The 22,812-nt window shown below is 43.5% G+C and overlaps 2 protein-coding genes across 2 annotated transcripts in view; one reads left to right on the forward strand and one right to left on the reverse strand.

Annotated features, from left to right (window-relative positions):
* Positions 1-1,357: 1,357 nt before the first annotated feature.
* LOC145487983 (uncharacterized) overlaps positions 1,358-22,812 on the reverse strand; it is a 31,927-nt gene continuing 10,472 nt past the window's right edge. Inside the window, exons 2-3 of the mRNA XM_081466748.1 lie at positions 8,919-9,649; positions 1,358-5,076 (exon numbers count right to left, since the gene is read on the reverse strand). Coding sequence (XP_081322874.1) covers positions 3,290-5,076; positions 8,919-9,624 — 2,493 coding nt within the window. The 5' untranslated portion in view covers positions 9,625-9,649 and the 3' untranslated portion in view covers positions 1,358-3,289. The remainder of the gene's footprint in view (positions 5,077-8,918; positions 9,650-22,812) is intronic.
* Positions 16,648-20,599, forward strand: LOC145487917 (uncharacterized). The gene has a single exon (XM_081466686.1). The coding sequence runs from the start codon at positions 16,760-16,762 to the stop codon at positions 20,597-20,599; it is 3,840 nt and encodes a 1,279-aa protein (XP_081322812.1). The 5' UTR covers positions 16,648-16,759.

The following is a 22,812-nucleotide window of genomic DNA, read 5'->3' on the forward strand; positions in this document are numbered from 1 at the left end:
GCGTTTTTTGTTCTGTTTCCTTTTTTAGAAACTGCACTAGGCAATATTTGTACCAGAAGAAAACCACGCCAGGTAATTGAAGGTCTGGGAAGGGGGTCTAAACTCCAGTGTATCTGACTGCTTTGTAGCCTCCTTAGGCGGTGGATTGAAAAGCGCGCTTTGTTTATAGGCGCTGAAGTGCTTTATAAACAAAAGCCTTCATTTGGCGAGGAAATATCCTCGTATATTTGTCCGCGGAAAGTTCCGAGAAGCGACCAGTTTTCCGAGAGCGTAGCTGGAGGAAAACTGTGAGCTTTTTGGAACAGATAATGTCTAAGGACTAATATCCGAGCCTATTTTCGCTCCAAATGGGGGCCATTGTGTTTATTACCCTTCAAATATTGTTTTGCAACACGCGCAGTTTCGAAAATAGGGAGATATCACTAGGATATTCCCCAGTGTTAGTTGGAGAATATTCAGACACGTGGCGCGTTTAGACCAATCGCGCGCGAGCGAAAATATTTGAAGGATTATAAACAAAAATATTTTCATTTGTTAATAGAATCATCTGATTAATAAATGAAACTAGACTGAGAGCCGAGTTACAAATGTCTCAACTGACAACGGTGCGTTACTCAAAACCTATAAACAGAATGACGCGGTTTATCTTATGAAACTTTCAAATGCTTTAATAGCATAATCAGAGTATACTCTTAGTTAAAGTGCACTTACTTTTATGGCGAGTTTTCTTAACTTCCCCTGAGCATGATTATCATAGACCTGGGTAGCAGTTCAACAGTTTGAAAACACCGTGAGCCCTCTACGATACAACAACTGATCTCAAAAAGTTACTCAATTAGATTTAAAAAAGCATGCACCCTTTTGGGCTTATGTCGGTTTTTTTTCTTTTTGAGAAATCTTTTAATACCTACATTGTTAAAATTGTTCGTGACTACGTTATCAATAAGAGTATGTCAAACAATAGCTAGCTGCCTTGACATTTTACCTTACGTTGAAGTGTCACCGTGCAGGAGAAAACCCATTTGTCGTAGGACGCTCCCGTTGTAGGCTGTTTACCATTTGCCGTAAAATTCCGGAAATTTCGGTGAGAATGTAAATGGTAAGACAATTTTGGCTCGATCAACGGAAAACGTTCGAAATATATAAACGAAACGTCTTGAAAGGTAGGCCAAAATTCCCAACCGAAATATCCGAGTGGAAAATGTGGTTACTATTTGCAATTCTTCACCGCCGTCTTGGAATTATGATCAAGTCGAACTCGTGTAAACTGGGTTCTTTGAGCAAATGGTAAATGGTCACTTACCATCAGGCATTTTTGCTTTCTATAGATAGTTTTCACTGTCACGCAATAAAAAAATAAATCAAAAACCATCTAGTGGAAAAAGCTAAGATGATGGTGGTGTTATAGAAGATAACTAAATAAGACACTTCTCCAGGTTTTAGGCCTGTGCGTTTCCCCAAACTTCAGATATTGTCGAAATGTTTCGCAAATATTTACAGAGCTCAGTATGAAAACGCCATGGCGGCCGGAAAATAGTGTAAACATCTGGAACTTAGGGTAGTAGGGTTCTCAGATCCCGCCTTCCCGCTCATTTTTTCCTGTTAATCCCGCCATCCCACCCTTTGTTGCCTGGAAATCACGATCCCGCCCACATTTCAAAGACGTTTCTACGTTAATTATTAATTTGTTAAATTAATAATTATCACAGAAACTTTTTAAAAATAGATATCACACAAAAGGATTCAATGGATAGCAGATAAGTAAGCACAAATGATAATAACGTTTCTTTGAAACAGTTCACTGTTTTGCTTTCTTTTGTCCACGTATCAGTGAAAGAAAAAGATTGTTCATTCCCATATTCAAGAGATCGCCCATAAACACACCTGTCAGTTTCTTTCAAAGCTTTCAGCGTCTTCACTTTACTTGAAATCTGGGCTCAGTACTTTTCTTTCCGAATGAAGGCACTCCCGCTCGCACATCCTTTTCGAAACATATGACTATGCAATTGTTGATGTCGTTCGGTAAATCACTATCACCGCCATCCGGTGTGGCCATACTGGCCAAAACAAGCCATGCGCTCTGGAAAAGGTCGAAACTAGCTAAAGAACTAGAAAGGATAGGGGGCTCAGGATAACAGACACAAGCGTCGAAAATGTTGCTACAGTTTAATGATACTAACATAGTCAAGCGGTAATGGATACGTATGACAGAACCTGACCTGACGGGGTACAGAGCCGTTGCTATATTCATTACTTGAAACCTGACACAGCTATAGGCACAAAAGGTTCGTTTCTGCCCTGGTTTCTGCCAGCTTGTGGTTTTTGCGCTGGTCAATTTATGAGGTCACGGAAGAATTGAAATCCCGTATCCCGCTCTGTTCCCCTTGCGAATCTCACATCCCAACCCCATAAAAACACGAAATCCCGCTTCCGCTCGTATTTGTAATTCCCGCTTCCCGTCCCCGTTTTCAGCTCAAATCCCAAATATCACGGCGAAAAAAAAGCCAAATCCCGCATCCCGTCAAGCCTATTGGGGACCCTCTTACTTTGGCTATCTAGGCGACTGATTATCAGTACTGAACAAACAAACATTTACATAAGCGCTTTTCCTAATGCTCTAACTTCTAAAAAGGCTCAAAATCATGAGATAAGTATATATTTTTCAACAATCTCGATCGTAGCCTTGTGTCTCGGACCTCCATAACCCTGAAATTCAAAATGCTCTGGTTTCCAGAGGAAGCACGCTATTGAGCTGTAAAATATTAAACAGATATAAATGTACCGCCTCTTATGCCTGATGAGGATAAAACTTTGGTAGCTGTTTTGGTTTCGGATTTTAGGAAGTGATGACGTCACGTGAAAACGACCTATTTGTACCTGACCGTCGACGAAGATAACTAAGGGACTGGATCTCCTGCTGGATGATATTTGACTGTACCTTTGAGGAGTTCGTTAATATTAAACATTTTGAAATCATAGCTAATGAAGAGCAGTCTCTTCCTACATTGTTTCCTACAGCCTGAATGGCTTAACATGCGGCCAACGCCAACTTATATCTGCATGACAGTGACCAACTCGAAAGCTCATTGGCTACTTTGGTCACTGTACACAACTAAATATTGTTTCTTCTAGTGAATTTTTATTGTATTTTTTTTCTGTATCGTTGAAACCATCTTATGTTAAGTTGTTTTCTGTAAACAGCGTAAAAAATGATACTGAAACACCCAAAAATCTGAGACAAAACTATCTCGAGACTCCTTATAATAATAGAAACGGCTAAAACGGTTGTTCACTCAAAAACATGAACACATTGGTTTGCTGTATCTGTAATGAATACTTGTCCAACGTTTGACACAGCAACACGAAAAAGGCATTGAAGTTGGGAGGGCTGCTCTGTTATCGAGTTCAGAAATTTTCCCTCCAGTGTAAAAACTTTACAATTTTCACCGTCACAGACTAACAAGTTGTTAAACTTGTCAACAGCAAGTCCAAAAGATTCGCACAGCTTACCAGGCCCCTCTGTGCCAATATCATATAGAAATTCCCCTTCATTATTAAATACCTTGACGCAGTGATCAGAGCCATAGGAGACAAAAAACCTGTCTTGATGATGTAAAGCAACCAACGGAGGCTCATCGAAGCCTGGACAGCTGAAGGACTTCAGCAATTCTGTACCGTCAGGGGAGCAGACTTTGACTGTTTTGTCACCACGGTCACACAACAGCATGCGGCCATCACAAGTAATGGTTATGAATGGTGGTTTGATCAAATGTTTGTTGGAGATCTTTTCTATGAACTGACCGCTTTCAGCGAAACAAAAAATACCAAGACAATCACAGATAGTGACGTCACCAGACTTGCTGAATGCTACTGACATGGGACAATTAAGTGTCTTGGCGTCAAGTCCTTTCTGACCATACTCTCTCAAATAAATTCCATCTGAGTTGAAAAGCTGTACTCTATTATTATAAGCGTCAGCAACTGCAATGTTCGCCGTTTTGTCGCTTATTGCAATGTCGCAGGGGTCATCAAATTGTCCTTGTCCTTTACCACGTGATCCAAAAGAACGTACGGCATGGTATTGATGCGGCTTCACGTGAACATTCCATGGACTACTGGTCAGCGGTTGACCATTAACTTCAATCACCACGTCATGATGTCCGTCACATTCGGGTGTGTAGGTGACGCTATATTTACCATCTCCGTTGTCTGCAATGTTGGTGTCGAGGTCTTGTTCTGACGGAGTGCGAACTTTGACAACAATCTGGTCGATTTCGTTATAACACTGCTGCCCCTCTGAATTCTTTGTCGTGATTGTTAGGCTAGCTTCTCTTCCAGCTTCTGCCTCTTTTAAGCCTTTCCCTTCCGCCACTGATTGTAGAGGATCAGTTGTAATGACAACAACTTCACCCAGAGACGCGCGTCTAACACTCTGGATATCCTCTTCATTTGCCTTGTATTGAACATGCGATGGTTTATAAATGGTCATTTTCTTCGCATTTAGGAGACCTTTGCACTTTTCCATGACACCCTGCTGCGATTCAAGTATTTCAACACTGTTGTTTCCTTGTAAAATTCTTTGGCAATGTTCCAAAAACATATTCAGTTGCGTGGCAGATATCTGAAAGTGTTCTAACTGAGTTGAGTAATCTCTTTGCTGTTCGTTTTCAATAACATCCAACTTGGTCACCATAGCGATCTCGTGCTCTTTTAACACTCGAATGAGTTCTTCAACAGTGGTTAACACTTTGTTACGAGCGGCAGCAATTTTCTCTCTGTTTTTCTTCAACATTTCTGTTGTTTTCTCCATTTGTGTCGTGTGTTCAGTAACCTCTATTTTCATTTCCTGCACAAGCTCCGCCATCTTGAGTTTTTGTTCTTCGGCGGCTTGCTTGATATCCACCTTGGTGTGATTTGCATGACGTGTTTGTCCACACTTATCGCAAATGCAAACTTTGCAGTTCTGACAATAATGATTGAGAGGCTTATTCTCGTGATGTTTCTCTCTACACGTGACAGAGGTTTCCACTAATTCTTCCAGTTTGGAACTTGTACCTTGTTCACTTGCACTAAGTACTAGACCAAAAAATATCATCAGTGTCTTTTTCCCATAGTATAATTAGTAAGGCTTTCAATAGACTGCTCACAGCCCTCCACCGTTCTCGTATTCTTATTCGATCGTTGAACGCACGAATAGAATCATGAGCGAACTGAACGCCAGTGGAAAACGAGAGACTTTACGGGGTAGAAGGTGAGGCCTCGCTCGATTTTTCTTTCGCGCGCGTTGAATGGTAGAGAGACTGTGAACAGTCTAGGTTTTCGAAAACTGTAGGTTTTTCGTCATCGATGGATTCCATTTGGTCCCAATGGATCCGAAGTCACTCAGCTTGCAAATGTAAGTATTGTTGTTATTCTGTAAATTAATTTAAACTTCGAGAAACAAATTCAAGAGGCCCGATCGTGGTTGAATTTGATTGGAAGAATAAATCAGGCGAACTAAAATCCAGCCGTGACCCTGGATAAGTTTATATGCGTATGCAAGATATTGTACAAACTTGTTGTTTCTTTTCCTCGTTGATGGGCCATAGTTCTACGCCTCGTCTGTTGATGATTACCACCACTATCATCGTATCTTGGTTCCCAAGGTGTTTTCTAGCTCGATTAAGCTTAGCTTACATTACACAAACATACTACAATGGTTCAATTTAGGACCCGAGGAACGAATTTACTTTTGGTAGCTTACAGGAGAATGCTTATTGAAGAAAAAGTGCTTAGTAGTTACTAAAAGTGCTTAAGGGGCGGTTATTTATTCGTTCGTTAGAAGTCGTTCCTCGTAAATAGAACCCGTCAGACACTGAGAGACATAACAATACAGTCCAACCTCTATTAAGCGACCGCTCTCAGAGACGAGACCACGGCTGGCCGCTTAATAGAAGTGGCCGTTTAATAGAGGTTCACCCGAAAACGTTGGGCGTGGTCCAGTTTTCAGTTTATCAAATATAAGTACAAACAAATGAAAGTGGAGAAAAAGTAGAACAATGATGGTCCATAATGTTAACAAAAGCCAAAGAAACAATTACGTTTCCACATTGTTATTCTTTTACCTTCAGCTGGCTACAAACGTCTAAATTCAAATCTTCCTGGCCATTTAGTAGAGGTATAAAACAAAACAAAATCACCCTTGGGACGGCAAGACGCTGGTCGCGGCCGCTGAATAGAGGTGACCGTTGAATGAAGGTTTTTATTACAGTGTATAGCTGACAATTTTTCCGGGACTTTGGCCGCTGGCCTCCAAATAAAGTTTGGCCGCTTAATAGGGGGCCGCTTAACAGAGGTCCGTCTGTATCTTATTAACCTTGTCTTCTGTGTCCGTATTGTAAGTTACGGATCCTAGTTTTTTCCTCTTCGATTTATGGCCGCGCCCATGCATTCCAGGATCGAATTGGATTTTGGAAATACAAATTTCAAGAGGAAATCGGTCCCAAATTACTAAAATAATGAAGCACCCTTTTTAGTATTAAAAATATTCATAAATTCCTCTCATTCGTCTCCAGCCAGAGTTAAAGTAATTCCTATAAGATATCTCCAAAAGCGAGTTATATTAACTCACTATACAGAGTTGAAATAACGCATTGAAATTTGCTCTTAGTAGGAGTTATATTTAGCTCTCAATTAGAGTTAAGATAACTCACTTCAAAAAAATAACTCCATTAAGCATAACTCAAATTTTATTAACTCAACTAAGGGGAGTTAATTAAACTCTACTTTAGGAGTTATTTCAACTGCTTCAACTGCTTGAAAATTAGTGTGTATACCAAGAATTAACAAATTGACGTCAGTTTTTGATGCGTCTGTTCTGTTATTGATCATGAATTTCGTCATAACATTGTCAAAGTGGCTGTGGATCCACGAGGCGATAGATCTCAAGCAGTTTAAGACCCACGCACAGAGGCTAGATCTAAGCAACATCCTAGATGGATCGATGTAGTGGCTGTCATCTTTGATCACACTATATTGCTATCTAAATTAAACGCCTATGGTGTCGGAAGCAACTCGTCTAACTGGATTAAATCCTACTTGGATAATCGTACGCAGAAATGCTTTGTGAATGGCTCTCTCTCGAATAGCCAACCTTTAACTTGCGGTATTCATCAAGGTACAATCCCTGGACCTCTCCTCTTTATACTCTATAATTGATCTACCGAACTGTCTTGTTAACTCACATCCCAGAATGTATGTGGATGATACTCATTTGACCTTTGCCAGTAACGATGTTGCGCATCTAGAGGAAAATATGAACGATGATCTAACTAAAATTACTGAATGGTTAGCGGCAAATAAACTCACTCTTAATAAGTCAAAGACTGAGTTTATGTTGATCGGTTCAAGGCAAAGGTTAAATACTTTTAATAGACTCCCATCTTTTACTATCGAAAGTAATTCTATTAAACAAGTAGAATTTACGAAATCTCTTGGAGTATATATAGATGAAAAGTTAACCGTTGGAACATACATATCGAACATATTTCCAAAAAATTGTCTCCTGCATTGGCATCTTGAAGAGAAGCAGGTCTTTTGTTCCTTTTGAAACACTTCTATGGATCTATAATGCTCTAGTTCAACCTCATTTCGATTACTGTAGCGTCGTATGGGGTAATTGCAATAAATCTCTTTCCATTAAACTGCAAAAGCTACAGAATCGCGCTGCGCGTATTTTGACCTCTTCTTCATATGATGCCAATGCGGATGATCTCTTTGTTAGACTTGGCTGGCAAAAACTTAATCTTCAACGAGAACTAAAAACAGCCACTATGGTCTACAAATCCCTTAATGATCTCGCCCCTGATTATCTGAAATCAATGTTTACTGATCGGAGTTCAATATCTACCTATTCTCTTAGGAATTGTGAGGGCAAACTAGCTGTTCCACTCCCCCGCACCAATTTTTTAAAAAACAGTTTCAGCTATAATGGTGCGGTGCTGTGGAACAGCTTACCTACCAATCTGCGGCAAGCACAAACTCTTGCTAGTTTTAAATCCGGCTGCAGGGGTTTCCTTTTTCAAAATAAATAAGTTAATCACGCGGCATTCATGGAAAGCAGGCACTTCGTTATTGCTTTTATTTTTGTTGTTATTAGATTTAATTAGTAGTAGATTTAGTATCTTGACAATGTAATTAATGCAATTTTAGTATTTACTTTAAGTCCTGATGTTTTACCCGTGTATAAATAAAGTTAAATAAATAAAATAAATAAATAAATAAATAAACTCATAATTTTAATTTCTCTTATATAGCTTTTCTGTATATTATTTTTTAGATACTTCTAGTTAGGTGTCCCCTATTAGCAGTGGGAATTCTCCACTACTAGATGTAATTGACACGATAATAAAGTCATTATTATTATTATTATTATAGACTACTTTGACAATGTTATGACGAAATTTATTATCAATAATAGGACAGACGCATAAAAAACCTGTCTTCAAGGTATACACACCAATTTTCAAGGAGTTGAAGCAGTTAAAATAACTCCTAAAGTAGAGTTAAATTAACTCCCCCTGGTGTCTGTCCGCTTATTAACAATGAAAATTAACTAATGAGCGTGGGAGAATTGTAAAAATTACAAATGACAAATAGTACATCACGAGACAGATTTGCGTAACTATTTTATACCATGCCATAGAAAATTCAATGGCCAGCAAAATCAATGGGACATACGCGTGGCACACGATGGGAAGGTTGAGTGTTATAACGTCGAATAAACAACGGCTTCTTGTATTCTGATTGGCTGTATTTTCTTTGGCATGGTAAAAATACATATATAGCTTACATTAATGAGAGGCCCCACTCAACCTCTGTGTCTGAAGTATAAGAGTATATCGAGTTGATGAGCTACTAACAAAAATATCTTAACTCACCTCCATCACTTGATTCCTTTCTGTTAGTCATACTTGCTGCTTTTAAATCATGAAGTATTTTCTTGACATCTCTGATCTCGGTTCCGATTTCTTTCAGCTCATCTTTAATGTTATCCTCGTCCTTTTTCCATTCACTGAGAAGTTGCTTGCAGTGATCTTCAATTTCGGGGTCCATGCAATCAGTTTCCAAATTGTCAATAGCCGCCCTGTACCTAACACCTCCCAATCTCACCAGAGTGTCCCGGATGTCTTGCCAGTACGCGTTGAACGTTGTGTCATCAACCGAGGCTTGTTCGGCATGCGCGCACACGGTGTTTCTAAAGTACTTAATACGAGCAATGTCTGCCTCACGACTCATGTCCGTTGCAGCGGGAAGTGTGTCCCATCCGGTTATTGGAGAAGGCAAACCGCACAAGTTTCTTAAGAGAACCATTGTAAGGGTAGTGTCAAAGGTTTTCGAAGACACTGCAGAAGGAATGACAGGGAAGAGCTTGCCCCATTGCGTAGCATTGATAATTCTTCTTGATCTGAGACCCTGTAAAGTCGGCTTATTTGCCGCCAAAACTGCGTGAAGATTTGTTGGTGCGTGAATGGCATCAAGTGTGTCCCTAAGAGCCTGGGTACCAACATCAACTAGGAGACGACACAAGCGAGCATAGTTAGTCGTCTCCTTATTGGATGAAGTTGCTGGTGTTGCGTTTGGCATGACAGTAATCTGTTATCGGTCAATGCTAGGTAGAGAAAGAAATGAGATAGTTCTATGCTTGTTTTGCTTAATTTCAATGAAGAAATGGTAAGCGTGCAGCGTGCAACTATCGAGTTATGGATGCACGCGGGAGGTTGCTAAGCACGAAAAAAGCGTAAGGGTCACAAGAGGCGATAGCCGAGTGCTACTCTAGCTTCTTGAGTGCTTAGGAAAGCTCCCAAGTGCATCCATAACTCGATAGTTGCACACTGCACATTTACCATTTCTTTTATAACATGGAGACTTTTGGGTTACTATATATTGAATCTCGTCCAGCTTACATGAAGTCAAAAGCGCGATGAACCGCGCGAAAATGTTCACTTAGAAATATGACAAAGCGACACATCAAAATTTTACTTGCCGGATCGCGGCGAGTTAATGATTTCTCCGGCAAAAAAAAAAAAAAACAATTTCAAACTGCTCAGTTAACCTAAATATCAAGCTGACAACAAACGAAAATTGCAGTCCGTAAAAGCGTTTCTCAAAAATTGGTTAAGCTTAAATTTGGATCAATTTTCCGAAGAATTGAAAACAAACTGCACATGGTTGAGGCTGTTGGTTGCTGAGCTCTCTGTCCTTCACGGTCTCTTCAGCAGAAGAACAGAACAATATGGAACCAGACATTTCTTAAAAGCAAAAGCTGAGACGAAAGCGAACAAACAGCCCTGACTTTGAGCTGTTTGAGATGCTCTTGTTCAATAGCAGGTTTGTGGGTTACGTTTCCGTTTCCACTTCGTTTGATGAGTTGCGCGTCTAAGGCTGACCTTGAACACATGAATGGCTTTTAAAAACGATCTCTGTCACTTTCGTTATTTGGTAAAATGACATAAGCTTAAATAAACAGAAGACTGAGGCCTAAAGGAAAATGTCAGAAATGTAAGCTTATATTTGTGCACAATGCAGTCTTTCCTTCGAGCGGCTGTTTCTTGAAGATTTCAATTGACGATCGAGCGACAAGCATCATCATCATCATCATCATCATCATCATCATTCCTCATCGTGTCCCGCAGGACACCTAAGGCCATAAGCGACAAGCGTTCGAGCAAAACTAAAACCCGGGAACTGAAATAATTCAATTCATCAGAGGCTACCAATATTTGATAAAAATTCCTTGTGTCAAGCTCAGAAAAACTATTACCCTTAAAGTTTTTGGAACAGATGGATTTCCTATGTAACACTTCACAAACAGAGATTTGTTAAAGCTCTCATCTTCTCGCTTTTGATGCAAGAAAAGTTTTACAATGAAAGTTTGTGCTGAATTTTATTGTCGTCAAATCACTAGAAAATTCTCTCTTAAATTCCCGCAATGCATTACTAACCTCGAAAGGTTGATACAGACCAGTTTGTTGTTTTCTTTTGGCTGTCTCCGAGTGCCGAGTGCCTTTGTTCAACCAGCTGATTCAACTCCTGCTCGCTTAAATTCGCAAATCTCTTAGGCGGAGGCCCCGGCAAAAAACTTAAAGGGCTCAGTCACGGTGTTTTGTCTTTTTTTTGGCCACGTACAAAATCTACTTTAAATGGAAGGAAACCTGAAAATAATAGTTTACTAAGATAGAGAAACATTAAAGAGATAATAATAAACCATAAAGGAACAAGGATGGTTAAGGATGACGAAGATTGATACGGATTGCAAACGACGAATTTGAAAAAATTCAGGCTAAACTTTTCAGAATGTGCAAACCGTGACTGAGCTCCTTTAAGCTTGAAATTTGGCAGCTCACAGGAATAATATTCCTCATCTCCGGAAGAATTATTAGATTTTCCCGTAATTTAAAGGAAGAAAAATAGTGTCAACATCGATGGAAAAAATTGCTGAGCAAAAGTACAAATAAACAAACTGACGTCGCCGTGTAACCCACGGGCAAATGGATCGAGCTTATTAGCCAATCAGAACGCGCGCTTCGCTAAGGCTATGTTATAAACAAACTTATGTAAGATCACGCTACTTTTTACGAGGCAAGTTTAACCTTGCATTGGGAACTCGGTTTCCTACGGGTCCATGAAGATGAGAACTTCGTTATAGGATTGTATGTCACTTGCACGAGATGGCTTTGTTTTCTCATTTACTCTTGCTGATAGAGAGACCGAGCCACAGGCGAGGGATCTGTTTGCCTGCAAAGTGATTTGCTGTTTTAATCGGATGACTCAGCCTTCAATAATCGTATTGCAATGATTCGATTTAGCGCGGAGAGCTGGCAAATTCAACAAGAGGCTCGTGTATTGGCCTGAATTTCGTCCGTCTCCTGGAGTTGCACACCCCCTGGGGGGGGAGGGGGGTACTCCCAGAAAAGTTTTGTGGGGGTGTGCGGCCAACTTCCTAAAACCCTTACGCTATTTATGACCAAAATCTGCGATTTTTGCTACCCTATTTATGACGTGGCCAAAAATTCGATACCCTATTTATGACCGTTGCGACTGACACAGTTGCCCTAAACATAAGTTTGTTGACGGTCTTATTGATAATGATTAAAAAGTAGCTTCTTCCAAGAAACATAACCAATTCAAGACTAGAGTGCTAAAACCATACCCTGTTTAAGACCAACATGGCCAAAGTCGATACCTTTTTATGACCAAAGCGGCTGAAAAACCCTACCCTTTGGGGCCGCAAATACCTGTATGCCCATGTAAGGGAGTACCCCCCCCCCGGGACACGAACGAGATGAGTCGAAATCGACCGAGCGTAGGTGTCTTGAAAACTCGAACAGCGAATGCAAAACCGGCAGCAGTAGGGTTAGGATAAAAAGCGCTGACGTGGCATTGTTTAGCTTTCAGTAATTGTTAAGCATTTAGGCTGACCTTGAGCTAAGTGGAACTATTTGAGCCAACCGGCAGAGTGCTATTTAGCCTAAAGCAGGTTAACCTTAGTATCACCAAGGCCAGCCATGAACCTTCCGCGCGACTGCTCACGGCTATTTGCTGTGTGCTGCTTGCTACTTCAAGGGTTTAGATGGGGTGCTGAATATCACTTCTCAGTTGAACCTTCGGCGATTACTGAGCTATCAGTTATAATTTCAGCTAGTTTCTTTTAGCTATCAGTAAATGTTGCTGATCTGAGATCTCAGCGATCAGCCAAAAACGTGTTATTTGCTGCTCTGTCAGTCAAACCCAGGTCCTCTATTAGTAGCTGTTAGTGTTTTCAAGGCACCAGCTGGGTTCACAGCACGAGGCCGCCTTGAAATAAACTCGTATAAAAATGGAAGGTTTGTCTGAACGTCCGAGCAGACTTCTGAGAGAACAGTTGTTTTGGTGAAAAAGGTGGTGACATATTTCATTAGTTCTGCAAACACCAGAGGAAACATTTTAATTAAATAATTAATCAATTTAAATTTAAGTGCGTCGGTAGCATGCGAGCTTAGGCATATCACTGAAAGTTTCACTTAAATTCCGCACACATTTCAGTCTTTATAGTTTAATGCCGTTCTTTTGCATGACCGGCCAAGGAAAACTTGTTTTAGGTTGTTCACAACAAAGCAAAATATAAACCGATCTCACCACCGTTATATATCAAGTCGCCCAAATGAGAGGTCAAATGACACACAAGCTACTTAATAGCGGAGCTCCGGCGGCCCGAAGGGCCGCCAAGCGGAGCCCCATACCCATATAGGGAAGAAAAGGAAACCCAGGAATTGATTTTCTTATGGTTATCATGGCTAGCGGTTTTGCTCGTGGGCGCGTACGCACGACGGCGACGACGACGACGGAGTCGCGCAAGATGGCGGCCATACTCCAGCTAATAGGCTGACAGAGACATGCACCCTCGGTTTGTAGCGGCAGAATGCCATTTTTCTTGGCGGGATTTTTAAAGAAAAACGATAGCGGGGGTCGATCTAATATTTTTAAGACAGGGTTGCACTGAAGCAAAAAACAGAAAGCAAGAATTAACAGGCAAAGAAGTAGCGAAGAAGATCGCGAAAAAGACTGAGCGGGCCAGCGCTGGGGAAGGAGGCGAGACAGTACTGAACAATGCCGTGAATTATAGCTAGTCAAGGGCTAGAGAAAGGAGGTGAAATAATACCGAACAATGCCGTGAACCAAAGCTAACGAGGGCTATAGAAAGGAGGCGAAAGTACCCGACAAATTGTGTGCTGAACGCTCAAAGTATGAGATCGTTTTTGTTTACGCTATCATTGCAGCTCTGTTTAGTTTTATTATCGTTTCTATCGTTTCATTGTTCGTGCCCTTTAATCATTAATCAGAGCGTTTTATATCATGTGATTTAGCTATCAATTTACGTTAAAAACCAGTCGCTTACATAACCCACGCAGTCATCTCAGTATCGGGGTCATCCGAGTGTTTAGGAGTCAGGAGTTTGAGTTATTTTCTTGGAGTCTATGTGTTTACCTCGCTACGCAGGATCAGACGTGAGTTTCTATTGTACATATTGATCGCTTTTTTGCTTTTTATGATTTCTATTTTCGCTTGTTATTTATTTAGGTTCGTTTCTGATTACGCAATCAAATTTGCCTTGTAGTTTTCATCGCACGTGTACGATAGCTGATTCATTAAAGTAATTTAAAAATCAAGTTTTGTACGCTGTGGTTGACGCTTACCGTTCCCCATGTACTTGGGTACGCGACAGTGAAAAGTCTGAGCGATCGACGAAAGGAGGTAAGCCGTATCTTACTATTTAAATACGGAGCCAGCAACGATGGCAAGCCGAGATGCAGAACCGCCAAATGCCGGCGGAACCAATGAGACCGGAGCTAGAAGAAAAAGGGGAATAAAATTGACACCGAAGGCCCTGCAAAACGCCGTTGAAGATAAACGAAGGGAAATTACGAAATCTCGTAAAAGGCTCCTTAGTGTAATGAAATCGGTAGAAGAGTTAAGCGAGGACAGCGAAATCGAGACCGTCGCGCGTGAACTCGCAGTCGCCTCGGAAGAATTCGGAAAGCTGTTGAAGGAGTTGCTTGACCTGCACGGCCAAGGTTCACACGAAGATCACGTAGGAGAAGCTCACCTCGATGAAGAGAACCATATCTTAGAAAGGGCCCTCTTACTTGTAGAGAAGTTAAAAAATAGAATTAGTAGACAATCCAGAAAATTGTTGGAGTTACGATCTGTCTCTTCTCGTCACTCCTCGCGCCGTTCATCAGTCTCGAAAACTAGCAGTACAATCACTAGGTTGCGAGCGCTAGCCGATGCTAAAGCAGCGAAAGAAGAAGCTCAATACACGCGGCTAATAGCGCAAAAAGAACTCGAGCGCAGGACGCGCGACGCAGAGGCAGAAAGAATTCGTCAACAAGAGAATGCACGGTTTGAGTCCGAGATGGCGATCTTAGGAGCGGATAAAAAAGCCGCGATAGCAAATGCTAAGCTCAAAGTTTTTGAGAACGCCCTATTGGAAGAAGACTTAGAAAGGGAGTCAGAATTGCCAGAGTTCAAAGTTCCCAAAATTAAGACAGAGCAGCGCACTTCACAATGGGTTCACTCTTCTCTCACGCCTGGCCCCCTACCCACGGGAAATTCATTTCGCCACGAGCGCGAACATGATCCGCTAAGCGCGTCAGAGACAACAAAGCCACTATTGTCCGCCGCCCCAAAATTAAATACATCGGAAAAAACACCTCAACAGCGAATTCCCCTCCTTCCAAACCCAGATCCGCCAGACCAGAATTTAACTAACGAAGATCACAGAGAGCATCGAAACACTGCCTTCCATCGACAGCCACTCATAGCTTCAACTCCGTTCAAAGATATGACCGGAAGTCAGCTAATTGACTCTCTCACAGTCGTGAACCAACAAATAGTAGCTGGTCTGGCTAGGCAAAATCTTCCGAAATGCCAACCTGATGTGTTCTCGGGGGACCCTACCCTTTTTCACCCTTGGAGAAGTGCCTTTAAAGCCATGCTAATGGATACTGATGTGTCCCCAACTCAGGAAATTAACTACTTAAGAAGTTTCACTAGCGGAGCACCACAGCGCTTGGTTGATAATTACAGGAAGCGACAAATGCGCGATCCCGTCGCGTTGCTAAGGGATTTGAGGGCGGAACTTGAGAAGCGATTTGGAAGCGCTGCGGTTATCAGTAACAAACTGCTAGAGCGCCTGCGAAACACAGTGACGTTCAGCGAGCACGAAAACGATAAACTGCAACAGTTCGCAGATCTTTGTGCTGACATCGAAAGTCAAGTGACATTTCTCCCGGGACTCGCATGCCTTAACTACCCGAGCGCTATCCAACCAATAGCCGAGAAACTATCACAATTCGTCCGCACTAAATGGGAGAAAGAAATCGCGAATTATTCCGACAGCCACCGAGGAATGTACCCCCCCTTCTCCAGATTCTCCAAACTTGTTCAGGAACAAGCCAAGACCAAGAACAATCCGAACATCCTCGCTGGTAAGGATGGTGCCCACGTTCCCCCGCCAAAACAAGGCAGGGAGCGAGATCATAAATCGTTCAAGACAGGCATTCGATCCCCGGCTGAAAACAACGAAGTTCCCGGAAAAGAGAAGAAGGAGAATCCCGGAAAGAGAGAGACAAGGAGTAAGCATTGTCCATATCACGAAAGCAGCGCGCACAACCTATCGGAGTGCAAGGCCTTCGCTGCAAAAACACTGGAAGAACGCACGCAGTGGATAATGGACGCGCGCCTGTGCTTTCGCTGTTTCAGCAACGCTCACACTGCAAGTGAGTGCAACACGCCTATACAGTGCACGATCTGTGGGGACAAGCGCCATAGTGCCTTACTGCACAAGGGGAAACAGCCGCCCCCCAAACCGGAGAATGAAACAGTCAGCGCGAAATGCACTGCACTCTGTGAACCTACAGGAGGTGTGTCTTGCAGCAAAACCCTGCTGGTGGACGTCTATAGCCAGCGTAGCCCACACCTTACCAAGCGTGTCTACGCCATCGTCGATGAGCAGAGCAACAGCTCTCTCGTCACCAGCGAATTAGCCGACGACTTCGGAGCAGGTGGGCCCCTAGAGAAATACTTCCTATCCACATGCAGCGGCGAGAGAGAGGAGAATTACGGCCGGCGAGTAGCTGGCATCACAGTACGGTCTATCAGTGGAGCAGAGTTTGTCTTGCCTACCCTCACCGAGTGCGATACCATCCCACAGGACAAACGTGAGATTCCAACCCCAAGCATGGCGAGGAGGTTCCCGCACTTGACGGCCATAGCTAGCGAAATACCTCCCCTAGATGAAACTGCCAAAGTTCACTTGCTAATCGGCCGGGACGCACCAGAACTGTTAAAGGTTAGGGAATCCAGGAATGGCCCGAGAGGAGCACCCTGGGGGCAGCGACTGGCCCTCGGCTGGACTATCAGTGGTCAGATGTGCCTCGACTTCCCTAGTGGCCCTGCGCACATTCTCGCCCGCCTCACAAATCTGTCCACTAATACATGGAGAGAGAAGGAGCCTGGAGACGGAAGCTACGAACTGGTGCCCTGCCCCAACCAATTCAAGATCACAGACCCCCCTTTGGAGCGCCCCCCTGATAGTATCTTCAAGACTACGCGAAACGACAACGAGCCCAGTCTCTCCCACGAGGACCGCGCCTTTCTAGAGATTATGGAGAGAGGGATACACAAGAACGCAAGTGGTAACTGGGAAATGCCCTTGCCATTTCGTGATGAACGCCAGACAATGCCAAACAACCGAGCCAAAGCCATGCAACGCCTACAAGGGCTTCTTAAGACGTTCAACAGGAAACCTGAAATGAAAGCGGACTACCTGGAGTTCATGGGCAAGATAATCGAGAAGGGCCACGCCTCTCCTGTCCCGCGCGATGACGCTCCGCCTCCCCCTGGGCGTTCTTGGTACTTACCGCATTTCGTGACCTACCATAACACAAAGCACACTATTCGCGCTGTGTTCGACTCGAGTTGCGAGTTTAGAGGAGTGTCGTTAAACAAAGTGCTTTTACCTGGCCCTGACCTGATGAACAACCTCATTGGAGTTCTAATGCGTTTCCGCAAGGAGAATGTTGCCGTCATGTGCGACGTCGAACAAATGTTCCATTCATTCCACGTAGACCCGGCACACAGAGACTTCCTTCGTTTCCTGTGGTTCGAGGATAATGACCCGTCGAAACCCGTCACAGAATATCGCATGAACGTCCACCTGTTTGGCAATGGACCGAGCCCCGCAGTCGCCACGTATGGACTTCGCAGAACGGCGGTAGACGGCGAGGAGAAGTACGGCGAGGAGGCCAAGAATTTTATATGCCGCAATTTCTACGTCGATGATGGTTTGGCTTCGCTGACGACCGCCCAAGGAGCGATAGACTTGGTGAAAGGTGCACAAGCCACCCTAGCCACGGCTAAGCTACGACTACACAAAGTCGTGTCAAATTCGGTGGAAGTCATGGAAGCCTTTCCCGCTGAGGACCGAGCAAAGGATGTGCGTGACCTCGACCTGCACAGCGACAGTCTGCCCGCGCAACGGTCGCTAGGAGTTTTCTGGGATTTGGAGACGGATGCCTTCACCTTCAAGGTGTGTACACCGGAGAAACCATTCACCAGGAGAGGAGTCTTGTCTATTGTCAACTCTGTGTATGACCCGCTCGGTTTTGCGGTACCTGCCATGCTCGAGGGGAGAAAAATACTACAGCAGCTCGTACTCATGGGGAAGCGAAGAGCCGAGAACAAAACCCCCTTAGCCTGGGACGACCCTCTTCCTACCGCAATGATGAACCGGTGGACGTGCTGGAGAAATTCTCTGCTGGAGTTACAGCACCTATCTGTCCCCCGCTGTTACCACCCAAAGGAATTTGGCACCGTGACCAGAGTGGAACTACACGCCTTTTCTGACGCGAGTCAGGACGCCATTGGAGCTGCAGTCTACCTCCGCCAGTTCAACGAAGTAAACGAGATGTCCACGTCTCTCGTCTACGGTCAAGCCAAGGTTGCCCCCGTAAACCCTACAAGCATCCCACGACTCGAACTGTGCGGAGCAGTGCTAGCAGTTCAAGCAGCTCAGAGAGTTATCAAAGAAATTGACGTAAAGGTCTCGGAGGTGACATACTACACCGACTCGAAAGTAGTGCTAGGCTACATCACAAACGAAAGCCGCCGGTTTTACGTCTACGTGGCCAACCGAGTACAGCTAATCAGAAGTCTGTCTACCCCAGAGCAGTGGAGATATGTGGAGAGCGAGCAGAATCCAGCAGATCTGGCCACGCGCGGAGTTCCCCCTGACAAGTTAATGGCATCGACCTGGCTCGGAGGGCCAGGATTCCTTAAAAGACCACAAGGTACCCCTCGACCGGATGAAACGTTCACACTCGACGCGAGTGATCCTGAAGTTCGCAAGGGAGTGCTCAGGGCCAAAGTCACAATGGATAAAAGAGGCGAAGAACCAGACGTTTGGGCAAAAAGATTCCAGAGGTTCTCTTCCTTAAGGTCCCTGCAGCGCGCAGTCGCCAATCTTATCGTTGTGGCAAGAGAATTCAAACGCCGTAGAGACTCCAAAGCACGAGGAGTTAACCCTAGGAGTGAAGTGCCTAAAGGACCGGGCAAACGTAGACTTCCAACAGTCGAAGAGTGGGATCAAGCTCTGCGCGTCATAATAAGCACCACACAGAGAGCAGCATTTAGGGAGTTGTTGCGAGATGCCAGGACGGAGCCCGAGCTACCGAGAGAAGTTCAGCACGGCGCAAAGAAATCCCTCAAAGGCTCACATCTGTACCGCCTTGACCCGTTCCTTGACAACTACGGGATCCTGCGCGTCGGAGGCAGATTAAGGAGAGCAGAGATGGAGTACGGAGAGAAACACCCAATCATACTGCCAAAGAATCACCATGTGTCACGGCTTGTAGCGAAACACCACCACCTCCAGGTGCACCACCAAGGAAGACAGATTACCGGAGGAGCCATTCGACAGGCAGGATTCTGGCTCATCGGAGGTCATGACACTGTGACGAAAGTCGTCGGAACTTGTGTTCCCTGCAAGAAGCTAAGAGGACCACCACTGGAGCAGCGCATGGCAGACCTTCCGCCTGATAGGACTGAAGTCTGTCCTCCCTTCACTAACGTGGGCTTCGATGTTTTCGGCCCTTGGGCGGTGCAAACGCGTAAAACAAGAGGAGGGACCGCGAATGCTAAACGCTGGGGTCTGGTCTTCACGTGCCTCAGCAGTAGAGCCATACACATTGAAGTCCTAGAAGCCATGGATGCCAGCGCCTTTATCTGCGCACTGAGGAGATTCTTCGCGCTACGAGGCCATGCTACGCTTCTTAGGTGCGACAGAGGAACTAACTTCATCGGAGCCAAAACAGAGCTTGGAGAAGCAGTGTCGGAGCTCAACGACAAGAAAGTGGAGAAATTTGTGACGGAGTACGGATGCAAATGGGAGTTTAACCCTCCCCACGCATCACATTTTGGCGGCGTGTGGGAAAGGCAAATCAATACCATCCGTCGAGTATTAGATGCTATGTTTGCCGAACTGGGCAGGCCTCAGCTGACACACGAGTTGCTTATCACACTGATGGCTGAGGTGGTAGCCATCGTTAACGCCAGACCCATATCTGCGCTGCCATCCGACCCAGACGACCCACTACCTCTGTCTCCTGCGATGTTACTGACAATGAAAACACGCCCAGCTGGACCCCCTCCAGGTCAGTTCCTACGCCCTGACATATACGCTCGTCGTCGCTGGAGACGTGTTCAGTTCCTAGCAGATCAGTTTTGGACGAGATGGCGACGGGAGTACCTACAAAGCTTGCAGCCCCGACGGAAGTGGACAGAGATGCAGCGAGACCTACGCGTCGGAGATGTCGTCCTCATGCGAGACGAGTCACGGCACCGCAACGACTGGCCACTGGGACGAATCTCAGAAGCCATAAGAAGTGAGGATGACAGAGTTAGAAAGGTTAAAGTTGACGTTGTTAGAGACGGAGAAAGGAAGACCTACCTACGACCCATCAAGGAGCTTGTCCTACTATTGCCTGATGACGGAGAAGAAGTTGATCCAAAACCAAACTGAATAGTGACATGTAACAAATAAGTAACAAGGATTAGAATCCTTGGGCGAGGAGTGTGCTGAACGCTCAAAGTATAAGAGATCGTTTTTGTTTACTCTATCATTGCAGCTCTGTTTAGTTTTATTATCGTTTCTATCGTTTCATTGTTCGTGCCCTTTAATCATTAATCAGAGCGTTTTATATCATGTGATTTAGCTATCAATTTACGTTAAAAGCCAGTCGCTTACATAACCCACGCAGTCATCTCAGTATCGGGGTCATCCGAGTGTTTAGGAGTCAGGAGTTTGAGTTATTTTCTTGGAGTCTATGTGTTTACCTCGCTACGCAGGATCAGACGTGAGTTTCTATTGTACATATTGATCGCTTTTTTGCTTTTTATGATTTCTATTTTCGCTTGTTATTTATTTAGGTTCGTTTCTGATTACGCAATCAAATTTGCCTTGTAGTTTTCATCGCACGTGTACGATAGCTGATTCATTAAAGTAATTTAAAAATCAAGTTTTGTACGCTGTGGTTGACGCTTACCGTTCCCCATGTACTTGGGTACGCGACAAATTGATTCAGAAGACTGCCGAACTCCCCATGGCCAAGTTCAAAATTCGCGCGAACGTGATGCTGTGCAGCCGTGCAAGAAAATTCAAAAGTCACCTGATTTGGTCAGGTGATGCACAAGAGAAATCAAACGTGCCCGAGTGTTTTAGGGAAATTACCAAACAGTAAACGTAGCGGAAAGAAGTGGTTGATTCGTTGATCTATCGAAAATATAACTTCAGTTCAGTCTTCACAACTTTTGCTGCAAGTTTCTGCCCGGAAGATTTACACTGGCCGAACTGAATTGCCAACTTGCGGTAAGTGACTTTTGTTGTTGCGTTTGCTATGAAAATTAACAAGTTGCCTCGGCGATATAAGCTTATTTTCAATTGGAATCCATTAAAAGTCGTCCTTATTTGAAGCCATGCTGTAAGAGATTTTAAAAATTGCATCGTTTTAATTTCGCTCGTCTCTAAACAATAACACGTGGGTCGCTTTGGAGGTTGCTGTAAGTTGTAAACAAATTAAGTTTTCTGTCGATTTTCGTCCTCAACTTAAGCTTATAACCTCACGTCTGAAAATAAGCTTAACCAAAACCGTACTTGTAAACACGGCCGGGCGAGTTTTGAAGTTTTCTCTGAGTTAGTTAGCACTGCCGCTTCGTAGACTGCTAAAATTTCTTCTTCTGTTGTTGAAAACCATTAGGAAGGTCTACAAACCATTTTAAGCCGAGGCGAACAGGATTTGCTAAATTTAATTTTGTTCCTATGTGAATATTTGCATATTGTGATTACAAAGTATGGAGAGTTCCTCGTTTTGTTAGTTCAATTTGTTCGATTTGGCGAAATGCTTTTGTGAATTCCGAGGTTAATTTGGTTGAAGACTGCATGGTAAAGCTACTGCCAATAAAATGACTGCAAAGCTAAATTAAGCCGTCGGCAAAAATACAGACTCTCAGTAATATTCAAATTTAAGCGTGAATAATTTTTAAACTGTAACACCACAAGCTTAAACGAATTTTCTTTATCCTCTCTTTTATCCGGTCACCTTTCACTGAGAAGGGATTTGCTGTTGATACTCGAGCTCAGATGTAGTGATATGCATCTTGTGTTTATAATGTAGATTTTCTCGTTTTATTTTGTTGTCTCTCCAATTATTTCGGTTTGGTGAAATGCTTATATACTCCAAAATGTCGAGTAGACGATTATGCATGGCAATCCTGTCTGCAAATAAAGCTCTGCTGTGATTTTGATTGGCTATTTCATTTTATTTGTGCCATTGCTTTTGGTTGGGGGTATATGGACCCTATTTTCTTAATAAGAGGTTATTCCCCAATGCGGTATTTACACTTAATATGGAAATGTTCCTAAAAAGTGACATGGTACTAATTAACTCGGTGAATTGAACAGTGTAATAGAAGTTCTTGCCCTGACCATTTCTCGGTAATAAGAATAACTTTTACATACATATATACACAATTTAGTTGGAGAGAGCATTCTCCTATCTCCACTCTCTCTCCCTGTGCTCTCTTCTTCACACTAATTTTTTATTAACTAACTTATTAAATGAATGTCACTGACTGTTTTCTTTGTTGTGCATGCATACTTTTTTGCTCGTCGAAGAAAGTTTCAGTTTCTTCCTGGCTGTACAGTTTCCTTTCTCCTGTCCTGTACCAATTCGATTG

This window comes from Orbicella franksi, chromosome 5 (genome assembly GCF_964199315.1).
Source record: "Orbicella franksi chromosome 5, jaOrbFran1.1, whole genome shotgun sequence".
NCBI lineage: Eukaryota > Metazoa > Cnidaria > Anthozoa > Scleractinia > Merulinidae > Orbicella > Orbicella franksi.